Source organism: Bubalus bubalis, chromosome 11 (genome assembly GCF_019923935.1).
Source record: "Bubalus bubalis isolate 160015118507 breed Murrah chromosome 11, NDDB_SH_1, whole genome shotgun sequence".
NCBI classification, from domain to species: domain Eukaryota; kingdom Metazoa; phylum Chordata; class Mammalia; order Artiodactyla; family Bovidae; genus Bubalus; species Bubalus bubalis.
The window spans coordinates 26,737,540-26,756,075 of record NC_059167.1 but is presented as its reverse complement, the minus strand read 5'-3'; the positions used below and the strand labels follow the sequence as shown (position 1 = coordinate 26,756,075).

Below are 18,536 nucleotides of genomic sequence, written 5' to 3'. Positions count from 1 at the left end.
ACTTGAACCCATATTCTAGCTTTACCATAAAATTTGAAATCAAATAGTCATTAAGTTAGACTTGTTGCTTTACAAATCTGCAAGTTCCTTTAACTCTGTGGTCCTTTTTCCTTTCTGCTGTGTCTACCGTATCTTTCTTCTGCGTCTTCCCTTTCTCCTGTAGTGCTGGATACCAACGATAGATTCCTGAGGAAGATCACAATCGGACAGGCTCCAACGGAGAAGGGGCACTCACGGACGGTAACTGTTCCTTTCTAAGTAGATTAGTTCATGGGGACTGGATCCTTGCTGCTTCTCTCCTCCTCCGTCCTTTCCCGATCGATTGATTCTGCCGGGTGTTGTTCTGCCTTCTTCCTTTTAAAGTGGGAGCGAGTAGGTGTGTGGCATTGAGCGCTCTTGACAGCTTTTGCAGTAAACCCCATGTGTCACCTATGTATTTTCCCCCAACATTTTCTCCTAGAGGTGGAGAGCCCCCAGTGAATATCCTTGCACACAAATTGATTAAAATTGCTTCTTTTTTGTGGCCATCTTGCAGTATGTTTCTTTAGTGTGAGAGCTTCTGTGTCAGTCCCTATATATTAGGGAAACCATAATCACATAAGCACAAGCTGCCTCCAGAGGGATTGTTGGTCCTTCTAGGACTTTTATTTCTAAAAACTGTCTATTCAAAGTCTTGGAATATTTAATTACAAACTTGTTTGCTCTTAGGGGATTATTTATTTTCATTAAGTTCTTTGTGTACTGTTCTTTTATTCTGTCCTTTTAAGTTATTTGTTTAAGCCTAGGATGTGAAGAGAATCCACACTTCTAGGTTTAACACAGTTTTCCTTATTGTGTCTTTTCCCTGCCAACAGGCCCAGTTTGATATCTCCGTGGCCAGTGAAATCATGGCTGTCCTGGCTCTCACCAGTTCTCTAGAAGATATGAGAGCGAGACTGGGCAAAATGGTGGTGGCGTCCAGCAAGAAAGGGGAGCCCATCAGTACTGAGGATCTGGTGGGTCCCAGGGTGATTCCTCTGTGTCTGTATTCCCAGCCTCTCTCAGCAGCTACCGATAACACAAACTATGGTGTAGTCAAGATACTGCAATTAACTAATGAAGTCATATGATCTTTTTACTTGGTAAATAAATATGGAATTTATAAAAAACACTTCCACAGAGAGTGACAGGCAGTATGCTCCAGTAACAGACCACAGATTTCAGATGGTTTGAGCATTTATATTCAACCTGTGAATATTTCCAAGAGAGGGTGTCTGACTTCAGTTTCAGAGAGCATCAGGAGTCCCAAGTCTAAGTCCCTTAGAGCTGAGCTTAGCATCCCATCCCGGCCCCTCCCCGCAACAGGCCTCCTTGCATAGAGACCTCTCATCATGAGGCTCATTGGCCCCATATCCACACTGATGACCATATTGGAAATAGCTCAACCAGGTCTTCTAATGATCCTACTTGGCTGTTGTCCATGTCAGGATTATTTCTGAACTGTCTACATGGTAATATGAAGTTTGAAATGAGATAATCTCTAGATTAATTTTTAAAAAGCCTATTTGTGTTGACACACACCAAAATGGTTGGTCTACAATTAGTGGTATGTCAGATGAATTCAGAAAAGGGGGGAAATACTAATTTTTTATTTTCACAGTTTCTGTATGTAAAAACAAAAATTGCTTTAAATTTTTACACCAAACCAGAAACCTGGAAACTCATGGAAACTGAAATCTATAGCTTTATCGTACATTGATACCAGTTTGTTCATCCATGGTTTGATGGCTTAAAAGAGGGTCCTGATATATGAGTTGATGTTGAACTCCTGGGTAAATTTCAGTTTAAGGTACAGGACATGCATGCATGTTACATCCCTTCAGTCGTGTCCAACTCTTTGCAACCCTATGGGCTGTAGCCCATCAGACTCCTCTGTCCATGGGATTCTCCAGGCAAGAATACTGGAATGGGTTACCATGCCCTTCTCCAGGCTACCTTCCCAACCCAGGGATCAAACCTGTGTCTCCTGCAGCTCCAGCATTGCAGGTAGATTTTTTTTTTTTTTTACCACTGAGCCACAGGAGAAGCCCCATGTTAAATTTGGAGAGGCCCCAAGACACGCATGTTAAATTTGGTTTACAGCCATTTCAGTCCAGACACCACAGAGTTACCTATACTTCAGTATTCTAGGAACTAGCGTTTTCATGCTGTCTAAAATGGATTCCCCGCATGGATCAGTAACCAGAGCTTCATTGAGATGCTTGTTTCCAGGGTTACATGTTTTTCCAGAACTTACATGTGAATGCCATTTTCATTCTCTATTCTCCTTTAAGGTAATTGGTAGCTTATAAGTACATGAATGACTGGTCTAGTTTAGGTAAAAATATTCATTAGTCCAAGATGGCCAAAAATGGAAAACCTAAGAATGTTGAATTTTGGCTTCAAAAGGGAGGGTTTTTTCCTGGTGGGAACTAACCATTTGTGCTTTTGTTTTGTAGGGAGTGAGTGGAGCATTGACGGTCCTTATGAAGGACGCCATCAAGCCCAATCTCATGCAGACATTAGAGGTGAGCAGAGTGACTCCCGCTGTCCTGGACTGGACAGTGTCCTTAGGGAGACACTTCTTTTCCTGATCATCTCTCTATTCCCATTCTTCTCACAGTTATGACTGGGACTTCACTGAAATATAAAAGAGGTGGCTTCATACTTGCCCTTTTTCTTTTGGATGCCAACTAATTTTGGTTCCCCTTGACCGAATGGTCCCTTCTGAAGCAGGATTGGCAGCTTTGCTCACGGTGTCTTGCTTTCTGCAGGGCTCTCCAGTGTTTGTTCACGCTGGGCCGTTTGCCAACATCGCACATGGGAATTCCTCCATCATTGCAGATAGGATTGCACTCAAGCTTGTCGGTCCCGAAGGGTTTGTAGGCAAGTACTTTTGCAAAATCAGTGATAGACCATTTTTCTTTCAGCGTCAAGGGAGTTGGGGTAGCATTTTTACAGTTGCTTTTGTCCTTACAGTGACTGAAGCAGGATTCGGAGCAGACATTGGAATGGAAAAGTTCTTTAACATCAAATGCCGGTACTCGGGTCTCCGCCCGCACGTGGTGGTGCTTGTCGCCACTGTCAGGGCTCTGAAAATGCACGGAGGTGGCCCCACGGTGAGAATCAGGGATTGGAAGGGTCTGATTCTCAGACATGTTCTGAAGGCTAAAAGGAAGCTGATGACTCCTGCCTATTTCTTCATTAAGCTGCTCTTATCCCTAAGATTATTAGGGTACCAAAGCAGGGCACATCTACATGGCTCTTGTGTTGGCCGTCTCATCACTCACAGGTAGTCCCAGCTCTTGGAGAGGGCCAAGTTTGGCCTCGTGGCCTACCTTTCTGAGGAAAACACCTGATGATATCCAAACCCCTCCAAGGACATGTGCTTGGCTATATTTACCGAAAAACTCCTTTCTGTTCGGACTGTTCTTTTTACATCTGAGTCCCATTCCCTCTAATGGTGCTGCTGGCAGCCAGCCAGCCAAACCATTTAGCTTGAGATAGAGGTCAGCGTGCCGGGCAGGACTGATAACAGCCTGGGCTGGGGAGAGGAGGAGAAGAGGGGCAGGTATGCTGGGACTGCCTCCAGTGATGGGGAAAACAGGTGAGCACGGTTTTCCTTCAGCTCTATCCTGAAACTGTGCTTTCCTCTATTCACACTGCTTAGAAATTGTACTTTTTGCTCTATTGTTGGGTTTCCCAGGTGGCTCAGACGGTAAAGAATCCACCTGTAATACAGGAGATCCAGTTTGATCCCTGGATCGGGAAGATCCCTGGAGAAGGGAATGGCAGCCCATTCCAGTATTCTTGCCTGGAGAATCCCATGGACAGAGGAGCCTGGTGGGCTACAGTCTGGGGCGGCAAAGAGTCGGACATGACTGAATGACTAACACTCTCACTATTGTAACCTTTCCTTCAGCGTGTACATGTGAAGATACGGCTCTCTTTTTCAGGAATGAGTTGATGAAGTATTAAATTCCTATCCTCTGGGAGCTGGTCTTGTAGCTTGAGCAGTAAGACCTCCCTCATCTGCAGAAGAAAATCACTGTTTCTTAGTGTAGTGATCAGGGCTTTTCCTGATAGAGCAGTTCTCAAGAATGTTGGCCTCAGACCTTCCTGACACACTTAAAATTATTAAAGGCCTAAAAGAACTTTTGTTTAGGTGAGTTGTGTATATTGATATTTACCAAAGTAGGAATTAAATTTTAGCATAAATATTAACATAATTAAATGCTTACATAAACAGTTTTTTTAAGTGACTCTATTTTCCAAAACAACATTTGGGCATTGTATGTTTTTCAGATCTCTTCAGTGTCTGGCTTAATCAAAGACTGCTGGATTCTCATCTTCAGCATTTGATCTGTTGTGATGTCACATAATCTGTGGGCAAATCCATTGTAGACTTCCTGAGGGAATGAGAGTGAAAAGAGCCATAATATCTTAGGGTTATGGAAGTAGTCCTGACCTCTTGGACCCCAGGAAAGGTTTAGGTCCCCACTCAGGGGAGAACCACCGCCGCCACAGCCCAGCACACCTCTCTGGTCCTTCTCATCCTGTGGCCCTCCTAACCCAGGACATCCCTTTCTGCTGGGCTGCAGGATGGACTCCCTTTCTCTTCCTTATCATAACCAGCGTTTTTCCTCTTCCATCCTCTCACTCATCCTCACGCCATTGCGCCTCCCTTCCTCCTGATCTCATGGTCTGAGGAATCATGTGGGCGTGTCACCTGGCCGCACTGAGAGGAAAGCTTTGCACACAGCTCTGTTGGGAGACTGGCCCGCTGCTCCTGTACCTCCTGGAGCCATGTGAGGCCCAGAGAGTGGGATCAGGTCCCAGCTTCCTGCCCCACTTCTCTGAGGCCCCATTTGGAGGTGGAGCACCGTGGCGTCTGAGGAAAGGGAGCAGAGCACTCGGAATTTTCTTAGTCCGTTGCCCAGCCGGATCCCTGGGACCGGTGCCTGCACCCTCACGCACTTCCCTGTGCATACAGTAGGTCCCACCAGGTACCTCTGTAACCGTAGAGGAAGAAAATCTTTGTGTGTTGTTTCCCTCTTGTTTGTACTGCTCACGTGCCCCAGTTCAGCCCCCACGCACCCAGTTCAGCTCCACAAGGTGTGGGCTGGCTTGGTGGACCAGCTCATGAATACATTGCCGGGCGCATCTCAGACTCCACAGCGGACGTCTCAGGGTGGCTCTTGCAGGGCTGACAGCTGCCTTTTTCCCTGTACTCAGCTCTACTTCCACCCCCACTGCTGTGTGCTTCACAGGGGAACACATCGCTTCCCCCACCCGCCTTCATAGATTCGTCCCTTCTCTCTTTAATTCAGTTCATGAAGGTCTCCCACCCTGCTCACAGCAGTGACTTTTGTTCTGTGCCGTAGTTTTGGTCATTTGCTCTAAATCCTTAAAGCAGGAAACAGCTTTCTACTGCTGTATATCCTCCACCCCACCCCCCAGCCCCCTGCCCCAAGGATGCAGTTTCTGGCTTTGAACAGATGGCAAAGCACTGTTAGAAGCTAAAATTTTACTGTAAGTAAAAATGCCTCTGACTTTGCTGCTTTATCTTCCAGGTTACTGCTGGACTTCCGCTTCCCAAGGCCTACATAGAGGAGGTAACTTCAGTCACTTCTCATTGCTTGCCCTAGGATGCACCACATTCCGAATCAGCATTTCTCAGCCTGGCATATCTGGAAATGAGTGGGCTGTCATATGACCCAGGGCTGTTCCTGGGAGCAAGGGGCCCATAGTGTGCTGAACAACTGGACTAAATGAAACAGGGAAGAAATGCCTCATAAAACAGTTGCCTACATAGGATACTGGTAAAACCACTCCCCTAGACCAGTGGTTGATTCTCAACCAGAAGCAGTTCGCCCATCCTAGGATATTTGGGAATGTCTAGAGACATTTATTTTTGATTGTTACAACTGGAGGTGGGGAGTGCTACTGGCATTCAGAGTGTAGAGGCCAGGGTTGCTGCTAAAGAGGGAAGCTATAATTCGTAGGATACCCCCCACTACAAAGAAATAAGGAACCATGCACTAATCTAGTGGAAGTTTCCTTGTCTTCCCTGCATTGACTGGTTGATTCGCAAATGCCATTCAAATCAGAGGCAAGTAGGGGTATTTTCTCAAATGCTTTTTTCTCTGCAGATTTAAATTCATAGTCAAGGGCCAAGATAGGATCAGCACCCTGGTTATTTTTCTAAGCAAGGTTTTCATAAACTGATATGGTTTATAGCAGTAAGCAGGAGCTCAAAGAATTGTTAGTGTAGAGCTTCTCATGTTCGTATCATTTACCATCGAGAAGCATCTCTGGCGCCAGTTTGGGGTGGTCTTGAGAGAGGTGCGGGCACCATGTGAGATGGTAAGGTCAGCGGCTATCACCGTTGATTCAAGTTCTCTGCCTTTTTTGGAGGCTTTTAAATTGTCAGACAGTGCAGGGTCACTTTTCAGCCCCCAAATGAAGTAATTCAAAAGCAGCTAGCAAAGCATCGCTGGTGCCTTCAGCCTGCCTGTCTTCTGAGTTATGATTTGCCTTTTATGGTCATTTGTGTGATTCACGCGTAGGAGGGGAATTCACAGTTCTGGCCCTCCTGCCACCCCGCAGCCTTTCCTGTGTCTAATTAGAGTGACTGCCCCTCACTGGCCCAGCTGGTGTCTTCATTTAAGAAATACGCCTTATTTAAAACTGTTCTCAATCAGTCTTACATATTAATTGGTTTTCATGTGACTAGAGGTAAAGAATTAGCTGTGCTCTTTAGAATGTCAACTAAATTCTAATCTCAGTTTTCAGTGATTAAAGGGAAAAAAACCATAAATCATGTTTATAATGATAGTTGTTTTGTGCTTGTATCTTACCCTTTCTCCCATGGTTTTATGGAGTCCATAAACCAAGCACTATTACTGCTGGGTTTTACCCATGGTCTTGGGTACATATTTGTATATGAGACCATGATACTTTCATTGTTAAAATACTTAATGTATTTTAAGCTTATATAATAACATACACTTTGTAAAAAAAAATTTAAGATTATAATATATATGATATGAGTCCCCTGTTTAGTGTATATATCTCTCAACATTTAAAATTTCCTGCATATGCACATGTATTTTTGTATTTGTCCAAAATAGCATTAATTAAGCTATTCATAGTTTCACAGTTTTAGTACATCTTTGAGAGGTTCTGTGCTAATACAGATTATCTCACTTTTCATGACATGTACATGATACATATTTATTGAGTGTGTATATCATAATTCACTGACTCAGTCCCCTGTTGGAGGAGGTGTGTGTTGTTTGCAGTCTTCTCATGCTGCAGGCAGTACTCCAGGAAGCATATTTTAAAATGTTTCCTTAATTACTTTCCTTTCAATTTCATAGTATTTGGTTCTTAAAGATGATATTTATCTTATTTCTGATACAAGGTTTATTATGGTTGAGTTCATTTAAACCTTTTGAAGCATTCCTGATGACTCCACATTTTCTGACAAATGCCATGCACAGGGCTTCCCTGGCGGCTCAGACGGTACAGAATCTGCCTGCAGTATGGGAGACCCAGGTTCGATCCATGGGTTGGGAAGATCCCCTGGAGGAGAAAACGGCAACCCACTCCAGTATTCTTGCCTAAGAAATCCCTTAGACAGAGGAGCCTGGGGGGCGCTGTAGTCCATGGGGTTGCAAAAAGTTGGACACAACTGAGTGACTGACACTTTGACTTTTTTGTGCACCGTATGCTAGGCCCTGCCTTCTGATGGCAGCGTCTGTGCCATCCTGAACAGTCAGTTTGTACCATTGCGCCATAGAAGTACATACAGTCTGTTATAAAACGGGTTGTAAATATAATTTAAGGGCATCTGAGTCCCTTCAAACAGCAAATAAGCTCGAGATATGGCGTGGTGAGGCAGATGCGCAGGCAGATCTCAGCTTTCAGGGCAGCCAGGCCACGAGCACAGCTTGCGCCAGGGTTGCAGGTCACTTGGAGCGGCCTGGGGAACACATCACCGCCCCTGCGCTCTGTCGGCTTGTCCTGACAGCAAGTGGCTGCTGGCTCAAGGAGACAGTTTCTCTTTTAAGAAGAACCTGCAGCTGTTTTAACTTCTGGTCTCTAATCTTCCAGACCTTCCTCTGTTGTTTCTGCAGGACCTGGAGCTGGTTGGAAAAGGCTTCAGTAACTTGAAGAAGCAGATTGAAAATGCCAGGATGTTTGGCGTGCCAGTGGTAGTGGCCGTGAACGCCTTCAAGTAAGTATGGGGTGTGAGTTGAGGCAGGATTTGACAGAACACAACAAAATTCTGTAAAGCAATTATCCTTCAATTAAAAAATTAATTAATAAAACAAAGAATTGACGTAGACTGTGGGAAATGGCCAGCAGACGTCTCCTGGAGCGGATGTGCAGCCCAGCTCTTGGCTTTGTTCTTTTCTTCAGTTGCTGCTGTCAGTTATCAAGCGTCTGCTTTGGGAGCTGTTGATGAGAGCCTGCCATATGACAGGAACTGCATATGTCCCAGGCGACTTGTCACCCTCCCTGCTGAGCATGCGGAGTCAGATTTGGCTCCTGTGGGTGCCCATCCTCACCAGGTGAAGTGGGTAACACACAGGCCAGAACTTAAATGTTCTTTCTGGTCTCTAAAGGCCTTTTGTGCTAAGATAAGGTCATGGGCCTACAGTTCCATTATTTTTCCAGGTCTGGTGGGAGAGTGTCTTGACAGTTTGTTAAGCATAGTGACCTGGAAATGTTCCTGTAAGAGAACTTGCATGGGTTGTTTAGTTATTCTCATGCTGGTTTTGATCTTGTTCTGATGGTCTAGCCACAGCAAAATAGGAAACAAAAATTTTGAGAAGCTAGTATTTATTGATTCCTTATGATGTGCCTGGAATGTTCTAAGTACCTTGCGTGTGTTTGCCATCTAAGCCTCATGACATCCCATGAAATGCAGTGATTATGCCCATTCTACCCACATGGACACCAAGACATTGCAAGTCATCCAGCTGGTAAATTGTGGCGTCAGGGTTCAAACCCAAGCAGTGTTACTGTTCATGTCTCTTTATCAGTGGGTAATGCACATGGATTTTTATGGCAAAAACGTGACAAATTCTGTCCTCTCCCCCATCCTCAGTGCTTTAACATGAAGTTCTGCCTTTATAGGACAGATACGGAGGCCGAGCTGGACCTCGTCAGCCGCCTCGCCAAAGAACATGGTGCTTTTGACGCCGTGAAGTGCAGTCACTGGGCAGAAGGGGGCAGGGGCGCCCTGGCGCTGGCTGAGGCCGTCCAGAGGGCAGCTGCGGCCCCCAGCAGCTTCCAGCTTCTCTATGACCTCAAGGTGGGTTAACTGCTGTATGCAAAAACAATAAGCCAAAAAAAGCACAACGAAGTTTCTGTTTAGGCTTCTGTTTAGAGCCATGTTTAGCAGTTTCAACCTGTGGATTTGCGTCTCATGGAGGTGAGTTACATGACCACAGCCTGGACGCCCAACTCCAGACAGCTTTCTTAACAACGTGCATTGCTGCTTTCTGACCGAGGAGGGCATCCAGACAAGAATACCCCAGGAGGTTGGCTCACGTCCTAACTTTGGAAAAGGCTCACAGTACAGCCTCTTTTCTGGCAGGAGAAAGGCTTACATAGAGAACCACAGCCTTTAAAGCAGGGCACCAGCCATGTTACTGCAAACTGGCATTGGGCTACATCAAGCTGAGAAGTGTCGTCTGACTGCTTCCCAGCATAGGGGAAAGCAGTGTGGTTCTGCACACCTTTCCTGGTACGGGGTGCCTGGGGTTCAGAGAAGCACTCAGGCGCGAAACCAGAGCACCTTGGCAGGCTTCAGCGTCCTTTCTGTCGCTGAGTAAATTATGATACGTCTGGCGTAGGCAGAAGCACTGCTTATTCTGGGGTACAATAAAGGTAGTTCACAAAGTGGTTGTTCTTATTATAGGGTTGTACTTTGCTGTCAGTTCTCTGTCCATATACTTCAGAAGGCGATTGGACATTAAGCAGTCTGCCCACAGCAACAACTGCCAGCTTCATTAGGAGCATGGCATGGACACTGCAGCTGGTTCTGCTTGTGTTATCTAGGCCATAGACTTTCAAAAATAGCCATAAAAAGGTAGAAGGAAGCAAACCCTATTACTCATGAATTTTAACAGTCTCTTGTTTTCTTTGTCCCTCGCAGACCTAATCTGCTTATATCTTAATTACAGTTAATTAACGTTCTATTGACATGGACATTTTCCTGTTGAGCTTTAGTTTTATAGACTGGTTTGAAAACCTGTTCAACCATCCGTCTTTGGGGGAAGTGCCATACACAGAAATTTGCACACAAATACAGAGCATTTATAGACACCTTCTCTAAGCCCGCATCCACAGTGCCTGAGTGAGGAACCCCAATCCTTGGAGGTGAGAAGGAGGCCTGGAAGAAGTGGGATAATGAGGACTTCATAACCTGTTTCTACTTGGAACTTGTATCTGACAGACGGGAAGCTGTCGCATTTTGTCGTATTCAGCATCTGTTGGTCTTAAATCACTCCTCAACGAAAGTACTTTTGCTTCAGAAGTTCTGAATGTGCCTTGGCATTTATAGAGCTCCAGTTATAAGAGGCATATGAAAGTAATCTCTATTGAATCTTTATAAAGCCGCAATTGAATAGCTTCACTTTATACATGTCCATTATACAAAGCCCCCTCATAAATGATCACAGTTTAGTTCAAAAGGAAATACTTGTTTTCGTAGGTAATTCTTTTCGTAATTATTCTTTTCAGAAAGCAAAACTCGCCCAATGTTAGCCTTAGTTGCTAGGGGGCATGGAGTCACATACTGCCTAATTTACGTGATTTGCTCACCCAGGTTACCTGTGAGAGTAGCTGTCTTTGCCATTTCCTTTGGGCAGTTTCTCCTTGTGCTGTTTGCTCTTGAATTTTAGTGACTTGAGCTGGGCTGCAAGAGTATTTCAGAGGCCAGACGCCACTTCTGAAGGTTTTTGCCCTGGAGGAAGCAGCTCTGGGCTTCCTCATTAGACCTGGAGGTCACTGGTTGGACCACTGGCCTCTATCCGCTACACAAGTGCCATGAAAAACATATCCTTTCCCACCATCCTTGTTGTATGTTGATCGTATAAGTCATTAGATTGTTGTTTACATATGTGGATGATTTTGTTTTTATAACTATTTCCAAAGTAACAGCAGTTGACAGTCATTTGTGTTAAAGGGAGCATCTGTACACACCGGGGGTTCTGTGAATGGGTATCAGTTGTCTTATTTCATAAACAGTATCCCAAGTGTGCTTTGATGGGAGACTGATCGTCAGTATTAGAACATTATTTTTATTTACGAAGAAATAGTTACCTTGAGCAGTATTGTTTATGAGGTACCTAGTAAAATCTTACACATGCACACACGCATACAGTAACCTGGCACCTGTGGGACAGTTTCGGCTTATAAGATCTGGGACCTTGTAGTAAAAAACGTTTCTAATCCAGTAAACTTTGAACTACTTGCCCATCCTTGTATATGTATAAACACCTGTGGCCGTTTCGGGGACTCTGACCCGGAATACCGCTGTAAGTAAAGGTTCATGTCCTCCCCTCTCTCTCTTGTTAGCTCCCAGTTGAGGACAAAATCAGAATTATTGCACAGAAGATCTATGGCGCTGACAACATCGAATTGCTCCCTGAAGCCCAGCACAAAGCGGAGGTCTACACAAAGCAGGTAGGTGTGTTCTTTCAGCTCTTTTTAAATATCAAGTCTTGGAGGCAGAATGCCTGCGTTCTCCCAGCCCCGCCAGGCACCGCTGTCCTCTGGGCGGCAGCCGTCTCCCCTCTTAAATACTGAGCATGGATTAGGTGGTCCAGTCCCAAGTTCTTTATCTTCCCTGAGGTGGTAAGTGAGTGTAGAAAAGTCATGAGGAAACATGAAATGTCTTACTAAAGCACTGAGAGCCTGCCTTGAGTCGTATCTTCACTTCTGCTCCAGACTATCATTTTAATCGGTTATATAAATGAAAGTGAAATGTTTATTTGTGGGATATAGTTGTGCGGCTCCACTCCTTTGCCCAACAAGGATTTTTTTTTTTAATTTATAATGACTAAGCTGGAGGAGAGCGGTGACGTAGACATGGACATAAAGGGAGTTGGGTGTTTCAGGTAAATTGCAGAAGCACAGTGCCCAGATGTTCTTCGTTGCATTGCCAGCCTTTCACTTCTCCCACTTCTGTTCCCATCTTTGCCCAGGGCTTTGGGAATCTGCCCATCTGCATGGCCAAGACCCACTTGTCCTTGTCTCACAACCCAGAGCTAAAAGGCGTGCCCACTGGCTTCGTCCTACCCATTCGTGACATCCGTGCCAGCGTTGGGGCCGGCTTTCTGTACCCTCTGGTGGGAACGGTGAGTGAGTGCTGCAAGCAGAGAGGACCGCTTGTTCATCAGTGCTTCTTAAATCGATTACTGCAAACATTACACAAATGCCTAATTAGCAGAGTTCATTGCTAAGGAGAAAGCGGGAGTCGGACCCATTACGATAAATTGTCTAGCCGTGGACCATCTTGGTCTCAGTTCAAGGATGATGCCATGACTGCTTGTACTGAATAATAATTGTTTCCCAGTGGCAGTGTGACCTTGTCTGAATCCCGGATGGGCCTAATTCATAGGCTATGTATAGTACTGTTGTATATAATCACAGCTGACTTTTATTGGGCACCTTTTACAGACTAACTTAGTCCTCCCAATAGCCTGTTTGAGGCTCTGCACCTCTTGGGTCTTATCAATAGGCCTGGAGCTTATGCCTGAAATTCAGGGAATTAACCATTCTTGAGTAAAGAATTTGCCCCTTAAAGTGTAAATGAAGCCTATAAATAAGAAAGATAAGGTGGCTTATTTATGCTTTTTTCTTCTTTTTTTAATTAATTTTTTTTATTGAAGGATAATTGCTTTATAGAATTTTGTTTTCTGTGAAATCTCAACATGAATCAGCCATAGGTATACATATACCCCCTCCCTTTTGAACCTTCCTCCCATCTCCCTCCCCATCCCACCCCTCTAGGTTGATACAGAGCCCCTGTTTGAGTTTCCTGAGCCATATAGCAAATTCCCATTGGCTGTCTATTTTACATATGGTAATGTAAGTTTCCATGTTGCTCTTTGCTTACATCTAACCCTATCCTCCTCTCTCCCCATGTCCTTAAGTCTGTTCTCTATGTCTGTTTCTCCACTGCTGCCCTGTAAATAAATTCTTCAGAACCATTTTTATAGATTCTGTATATGTGCATTAGAAACAATATTTATCTTTCTCTTTCTGACTCACTTCACTCTGTATAATAGGTTCTAGGTTCATCCACCTCATTAGAACTGACTCAAATGCATTCCTTTTTATGACTGATTATTTACACTTTGAGATGAATTAATTTTCAAATCCTTCCTTGTCTTACAGGTTTCATACATGTTTTAGGAGGAAAATTGCTAATTGGGAAGTAGAGGAAAGGTTATGGGCATGATTTGGACTGACTTTGTTAGTTAGTTTGGACTCTGTCCCAAAGTCTGCATTGATCCTGTGCCCAGGTCTCCCCCACAGATCTGCCCAGTAGCCTATTTGGTTGGCCAGAAAATTTGTTTGAGATGTACAGAAAAACCCAAATGAACTTTTTGGCCAACCAGTATATCTGCAGCTTTTTCTTACCTGAAATAACAGGATTGAAATAGTGAACTAAGCCAGTACACAAGTAAAGAAATCAATACATCTCCTTTTGGAGCTTCTTTCAGTTTAGTAAGAAGGCAGTAGGAGGCAATATTACAGTCGGAAGTACAGAAGGTTAAAGCCAAATTCATTTTCAGCTCTGCTGGTTTGGGCCTCAGGAAAGTTCAGGTGTCTCAGTGGTAAAGAATCTGCCTGCCAAGCAGGAGACACTGGTTGGATCCCTGGATTGGGAAGATCCCCTGGAGAAGGAAATGGCAACCCACTCCAGTATTCTTGCCTGGGAAATTCCATGGGCAAAGGAGCCTGTCAGGCTAGTCCAAGGGGTCACAAAGTCGGACACGACTGAGTGACCAAACAACAACAAGAGGTGTGAGCCCTGTTCCTCGCAGCGCTCTGGGGCAGCGTCACCACGTCACAGTGGTGGTCAGACGGGCCTGCAAGCCAGTGTCCCTCAGCCCCTCCAGAGGCCAGAGGCCTCACTCTGGTGACAGCATTCATCAATGCTCAGGGTTTGTCAAAATCCCCTTTTATAAGAACTCTAAACCATTTATCCAGCACCTTGGATATTGTAGAATGTACACTGATTCTGGAGAAACTCAGCAGCTGGCAGCTGAAGAAGCAGAACAGTGTTGTCTCTTCTGATGTGTGCGTGCAGAAGGGTGGCTGTGGAGGCAAAAGCGAAACTGAAAGTTTCAGGCCTGCAGTTCGGAGAGGAGCACAGCCTGCCCAGCTCCACGGCAGTCTCATCTAGACAAACTCACATTAGAAGCCCGCGTGGACCAACACATTTCCACACAAAATCTAGATGGCTTGATGATTACTGTTCTTCCTGCTTCCTAATTGCTGTTGGGGCCTGAATGAGGCTTAGAGGATTTGAGCGTTTTATGTACTAATTCACGGGGTGGTGGTTTCTTTTTAGAGGTGTTTTTTTTTTTTTTTAATCTAAGTTCCTATATGTGTATATATAATCTTATTTAAAACTGTTTTCTGATTATCAATATGACCAGTGTCTAAGGGGAAAAAGTCCTACTTGGAAAAGAATAAAAGTACTGAAAATCCTGCTAATTACTATTTGGGGGAACATCTTCAGAATTTTCTGCCAACTTGCACATGCGTGTCTACATCAGTGGGCACCTGTCCTTCATCTTTATAATGTCATCTTCAGGCTCCCTTTTTCTTCCTCGTCCCCACACTCAGCACTTGCTTGTCTTACAGAATTTGAGACTAGAGACCAACATGAGCTCCATATAGTGTGTTCTCAGGAGTGTTGACTGACACTCACATGTCAGAATCAGGTTTTCTAAAGTATATGTATTTTGTGTTATGGAAGGTGACTCATCCTTTTCTATGACACTTTTATAGTAAAGTTGTAGAAGTTCCATTTAGTCTCGCCTCCTGTCTGGATCTGATTTGAAACTTGTATGTGTGTATTCTTTATAAAGGATGTTGTTACAGGTTAAAATATGCTGAGTTTTCACTGACAAGACTTTACAAATTTATATCCAAGTAGGTATTTGTCAAAGCCAAGTCTTCAGAAGAAACAAGTATAAATAAAATCCATAAGCATTGCAAGTTCAGTTTTAGAAAGCCAGATTGGACTAGTAGTAACAGTGATTGTAAAACCATCTAGATTGTGTCCAGCAACGTCTTGGCCCAAGTTTAAAGATACTGATTGCTAATCTTTTGTTACTGAAGCAAATATATAATACCAGTATCATCTCAAGACTCTTTAAAACAAAATTAAATAGCAGACAAGCCTGCACCTCCTTTTGGTGTTTCAGTGTGAGAACCAAGGGGGTGAATAACTGGCTTAGCCTCCCAGCACTTGCCATTGTGGGACAAAGGTGCAAACTCCCCCTCAGCCTCCTGTTGCAGCTGTCTGTGTGGGAGCCCAGAGGGAAGACTGGTGACTGGTTTGCTGGAGGACTCAAGGGTTTTCTCTTGAGATCATAACAGAATCAGTGACTTGGTTTTTAATTTGTAACACGAAGAGTGCCACTTTATGGACAACTGTAAAATAATATTGTGTCTTGGGCTTTCTAACTGAAAGGAGCATGAAGGAAAAGACCCGGTTTAGTTTGTTTTTAATGCTATTTCACATCTCCTAGATGAGCACCATGCCTGGACTCCCTACTCGGCCCTGTTTCTATGATATTGATTTGGACCCTGAAACCGAGCAGGTGAATGGGCTGTTCTAAACAGGTAAGTCATTACTGGCAGGAGTTTTGCTTTTTCCTTATGAGGCATATTTATGAATTATCGGATTCCATCTAAAGCTATGAAAACGCAGATTTCATAAGTTAAGATTCCTTTCCAGACATCAGTGAGAGGAGAGGCGGTAGTAGTGAGCATTGGTAGTACCCAGTAAGTGAAATATTTATATTTCCTTACATTTTGGGAAGAAGAGCAGGGTTCATCACAAATTGGCAGCATCAAGGGGAGAGGCACCATCTGATGAATTGTGGAGGGACCCCAGTGAAGGTTAGACCTCTGTGGAGCCCCAGGAGACTCTGGGCTTGGAGCTGATGGCACATTGGAGGGCAGGAGCAGCTAAAGGTCTGTATACTCTGAATGGACGGCAGGCAGGAGTGAGTAAATGTCCTAGAAAGTAGATGAGAGAAGGAAGCGGGAGCAGTCCAGGAATTCTTGGGGTCTTAAATGAAGGGCCTCAAAGTACTCCTCACAATGAGTGAGCCACTCCTGGACATACCAGGTGAAATCTCAAAAACATTAAAGATGAAAAATCCTAAAAACCCTTCTCCAGAGAAGAAAAAATGGCTGGCCTGTGAAAGAAGTGAGAATTAGACTGAACGCTTGTCTTCCTAGTAGTAAGAGGCTTTTAGACAGTGGAGGAAAGCCCTCCACACTCACGAGGAAAGCCCTCCACACTCACGAGGAAAGGTGACTTTCCACCTGTATTTACACTCCACTAAAACTGTCCAGGTGTTCTCAGGCTTGCTGCTCCCACGTCTCTTCCTCGGAAGGGATTTAGCAGTTTACTCCAGCAAAAGGAGGACCAAACCAGGACAAAGGAAGACATGGTTTTCAGAAGATCAAATCTTAATCTGGACTTAATGAAGGGGAGTCCTGAGAACTGCAAGTGACCCAGAGTTACAAGTCCCACATGCAATAGAAGTGGGGAGGAAAGACTGGAGACAGCTAAGACAAGGGTGTCAAAAGGGTAATTATGCAAAAGAAAGGCTCTCACATTGTCTAAGAAAGTCAGGGTCCAGGTGGAAGCCAACCATGGCTATCACCTAGGCAACTGCAGGGATGGTTGTCACAGAAGCACAGACACCTGTGCTTGGTGCTGGGGAAGCGCTGTTCTTCAGGAGGCATGTGTGACCTTGGAAATGTTGTCATGGCCCATGTTTGGTCTGGACTTATACATCCTTGGTCTGGACTTAGACAGTATTCGCACAGCCATGGTGTAAATCCTGTACGTTGTTTTCAGGTCTGTGGACAGAAGTCTTGACGGTGAGGAAGGAGGTAAATGTTAACAACTTCAGCAGCGGTAGAAGATGATGGTGTGGCGTGGACAGGAAGAGGAGATACTTCAGTGCTTAGAGAAAACTGTGTTTCTTGTCTCTCTGTCTTTCTAGATTGTCCGTCTTCAAGAAGCTGTTTTGAAAGTTTGGCTGGTGTTTATTCAGGCTTCCTGTCAGGAAGTGTGGGGAAATCAAGAGAAGTCAGCCCCTGTCCCAAAGGTCTTCTGAAATGAGTAGTGGGAGTTTCCCTAGAAGCCTTTCTTCAGTTTTAATTTGCATCATTGTGTATAAATTAACCTGAATCATGTACACATCTAATTACCTTACTGAATCCATGGAATAAAAGTAAATAATTTTTCAGTCTCCGTGTTCAAATAGAAATTGTAGCATTTAACAGTCTGTGTTGCCTTAGCTCTGCTTTCCCCTGTGATCTGGGAGATCTCTGCCACAACAGAAGAAGCAAGTCCTAGTGTGTACCTTAGGATACGTTGTGTTTAAAGGGGGAACGATACGTGCGTGCTTGTGTGTTTCTGGGAGGACACGTAATAAGGAGACCTCCTTAGAGGGCTGAGAGAGAAATGGAATTTGGAGAACATGCCTTTTTGTCATGTACATATATATATATATATGTATATATAGAGAGAGAGTTTTTTTTTTTTTTAATGCTTTCTTGGCCTCATTGCCTTGGTCAGTAAGTCAGTCTGGTTTTTTGGGGACTACTTTTTTTTTTTTTCTTTGCTACACTGTGTGCATGTGAAACTTCCCCAACCAGAGATTGAACCCATGCCGTCTGCTCTGGAAGCTTGGAGTCTTAACCACTGGACCACCAGGGAAGCCCAAAATACTGCCTTTTTTTTTTTTTTTTTTTTTTAAACTCTGAGAAAGTATTGCTTATATAGGTTTTTATCCTGAACGTCCTTACAATTCCCATTGCTATCACAGCTTCAGCACCATTCTTTTTTTTTTAATATACATATTATTTATTTATTTATTTGGCTTTGCCAGGTCTTAGACGCAGCATGTGGGATCTGGTTCCCCGACCAGGGATCAAACCTGGGCCCCCTGCATTGGGAGCTCAGAGTCCTAGGCACTGGACCACCAGGGAAGTCCCCAGCATCATTTATTTTTCAAAGTCCTCAGGAAGGATGGTTATACAGTATTAACCGTAGGATGGCTCTTTTGGCTCTGCGAATGATTGTTTAGCTTCTACCCTGTGCCTGAGCTCTCTAGCCCTCCCTACAGGATGTTTTTTCCCCCTCAAAAGTTTTCCCTTCTCTTTGTTTATCGTCCATCTCTGTCGTGCCGTTTTTCCTTCTCTTTCCCCTTTCTCTTCCTGCATTGGGCCCT

The 18,536-nt window shown here is 44.3% G+C and overlaps 1 protein-coding gene across 2 annotated transcripts in view; it reads left to right on the top strand.

Annotated features, from left to right (window-relative positions):
- Window positions 1-17,549, top strand: part of MTHFD1 (methylenetetrahydrofolate dehydrogenase, cyclohydrolase and formyltetrahydrofolate synthetase 1) — a 60,602-nt gene extending 43,053 nt beyond the window's left edge. The window contains exons 17-29 of one of the 2 annotated variants that reach the window (XM_025295370.3): window positions 164-240; window positions 855-995; window positions 2,478-2,546; window positions 2,793-2,904; window positions 2,998-3,137; window positions 5,592-5,633; window positions 8,160-8,260; window positions 9,166-9,343; window positions 11,614-11,721; window positions 12,243-12,395; window positions 15,810-15,903; window positions 17,156-17,190; window positions 17,304-17,549. In XM_025295370.3, coding sequence (XP_025151155.1) covers window positions 164-240; window positions 855-995; window positions 2,478-2,546; window positions 2,793-2,904; window positions 2,998-3,137; window positions 5,592-5,633; window positions 8,160-8,260; window positions 9,166-9,343; window positions 11,614-11,721; window positions 12,243-12,395; window positions 15,810-15,899 — 1,211 coding nt within the window. In that variant the 3' untranslated portion in view covers window positions 15,900-15,903; window positions 17,156-17,190; window positions 17,304-17,549. The remainder of the gene's footprint in view (window positions 1-163; window positions 241-854; window positions 996-2,477; window positions 2,547-2,792; window positions 2,905-2,997; window positions 3,138-5,591; window positions 5,634-8,159; window positions 8,261-9,165; window positions 9,344-11,613; window positions 11,722-12,242; window positions 12,396-15,809; window positions 15,904-17,155; window positions 17,191-17,303) is intronic. The other variant, XM_025295369.3, reaches the window with a different exon arrangement.
- Window positions 17,550-18,536: the final 987 nt, after the last annotated feature.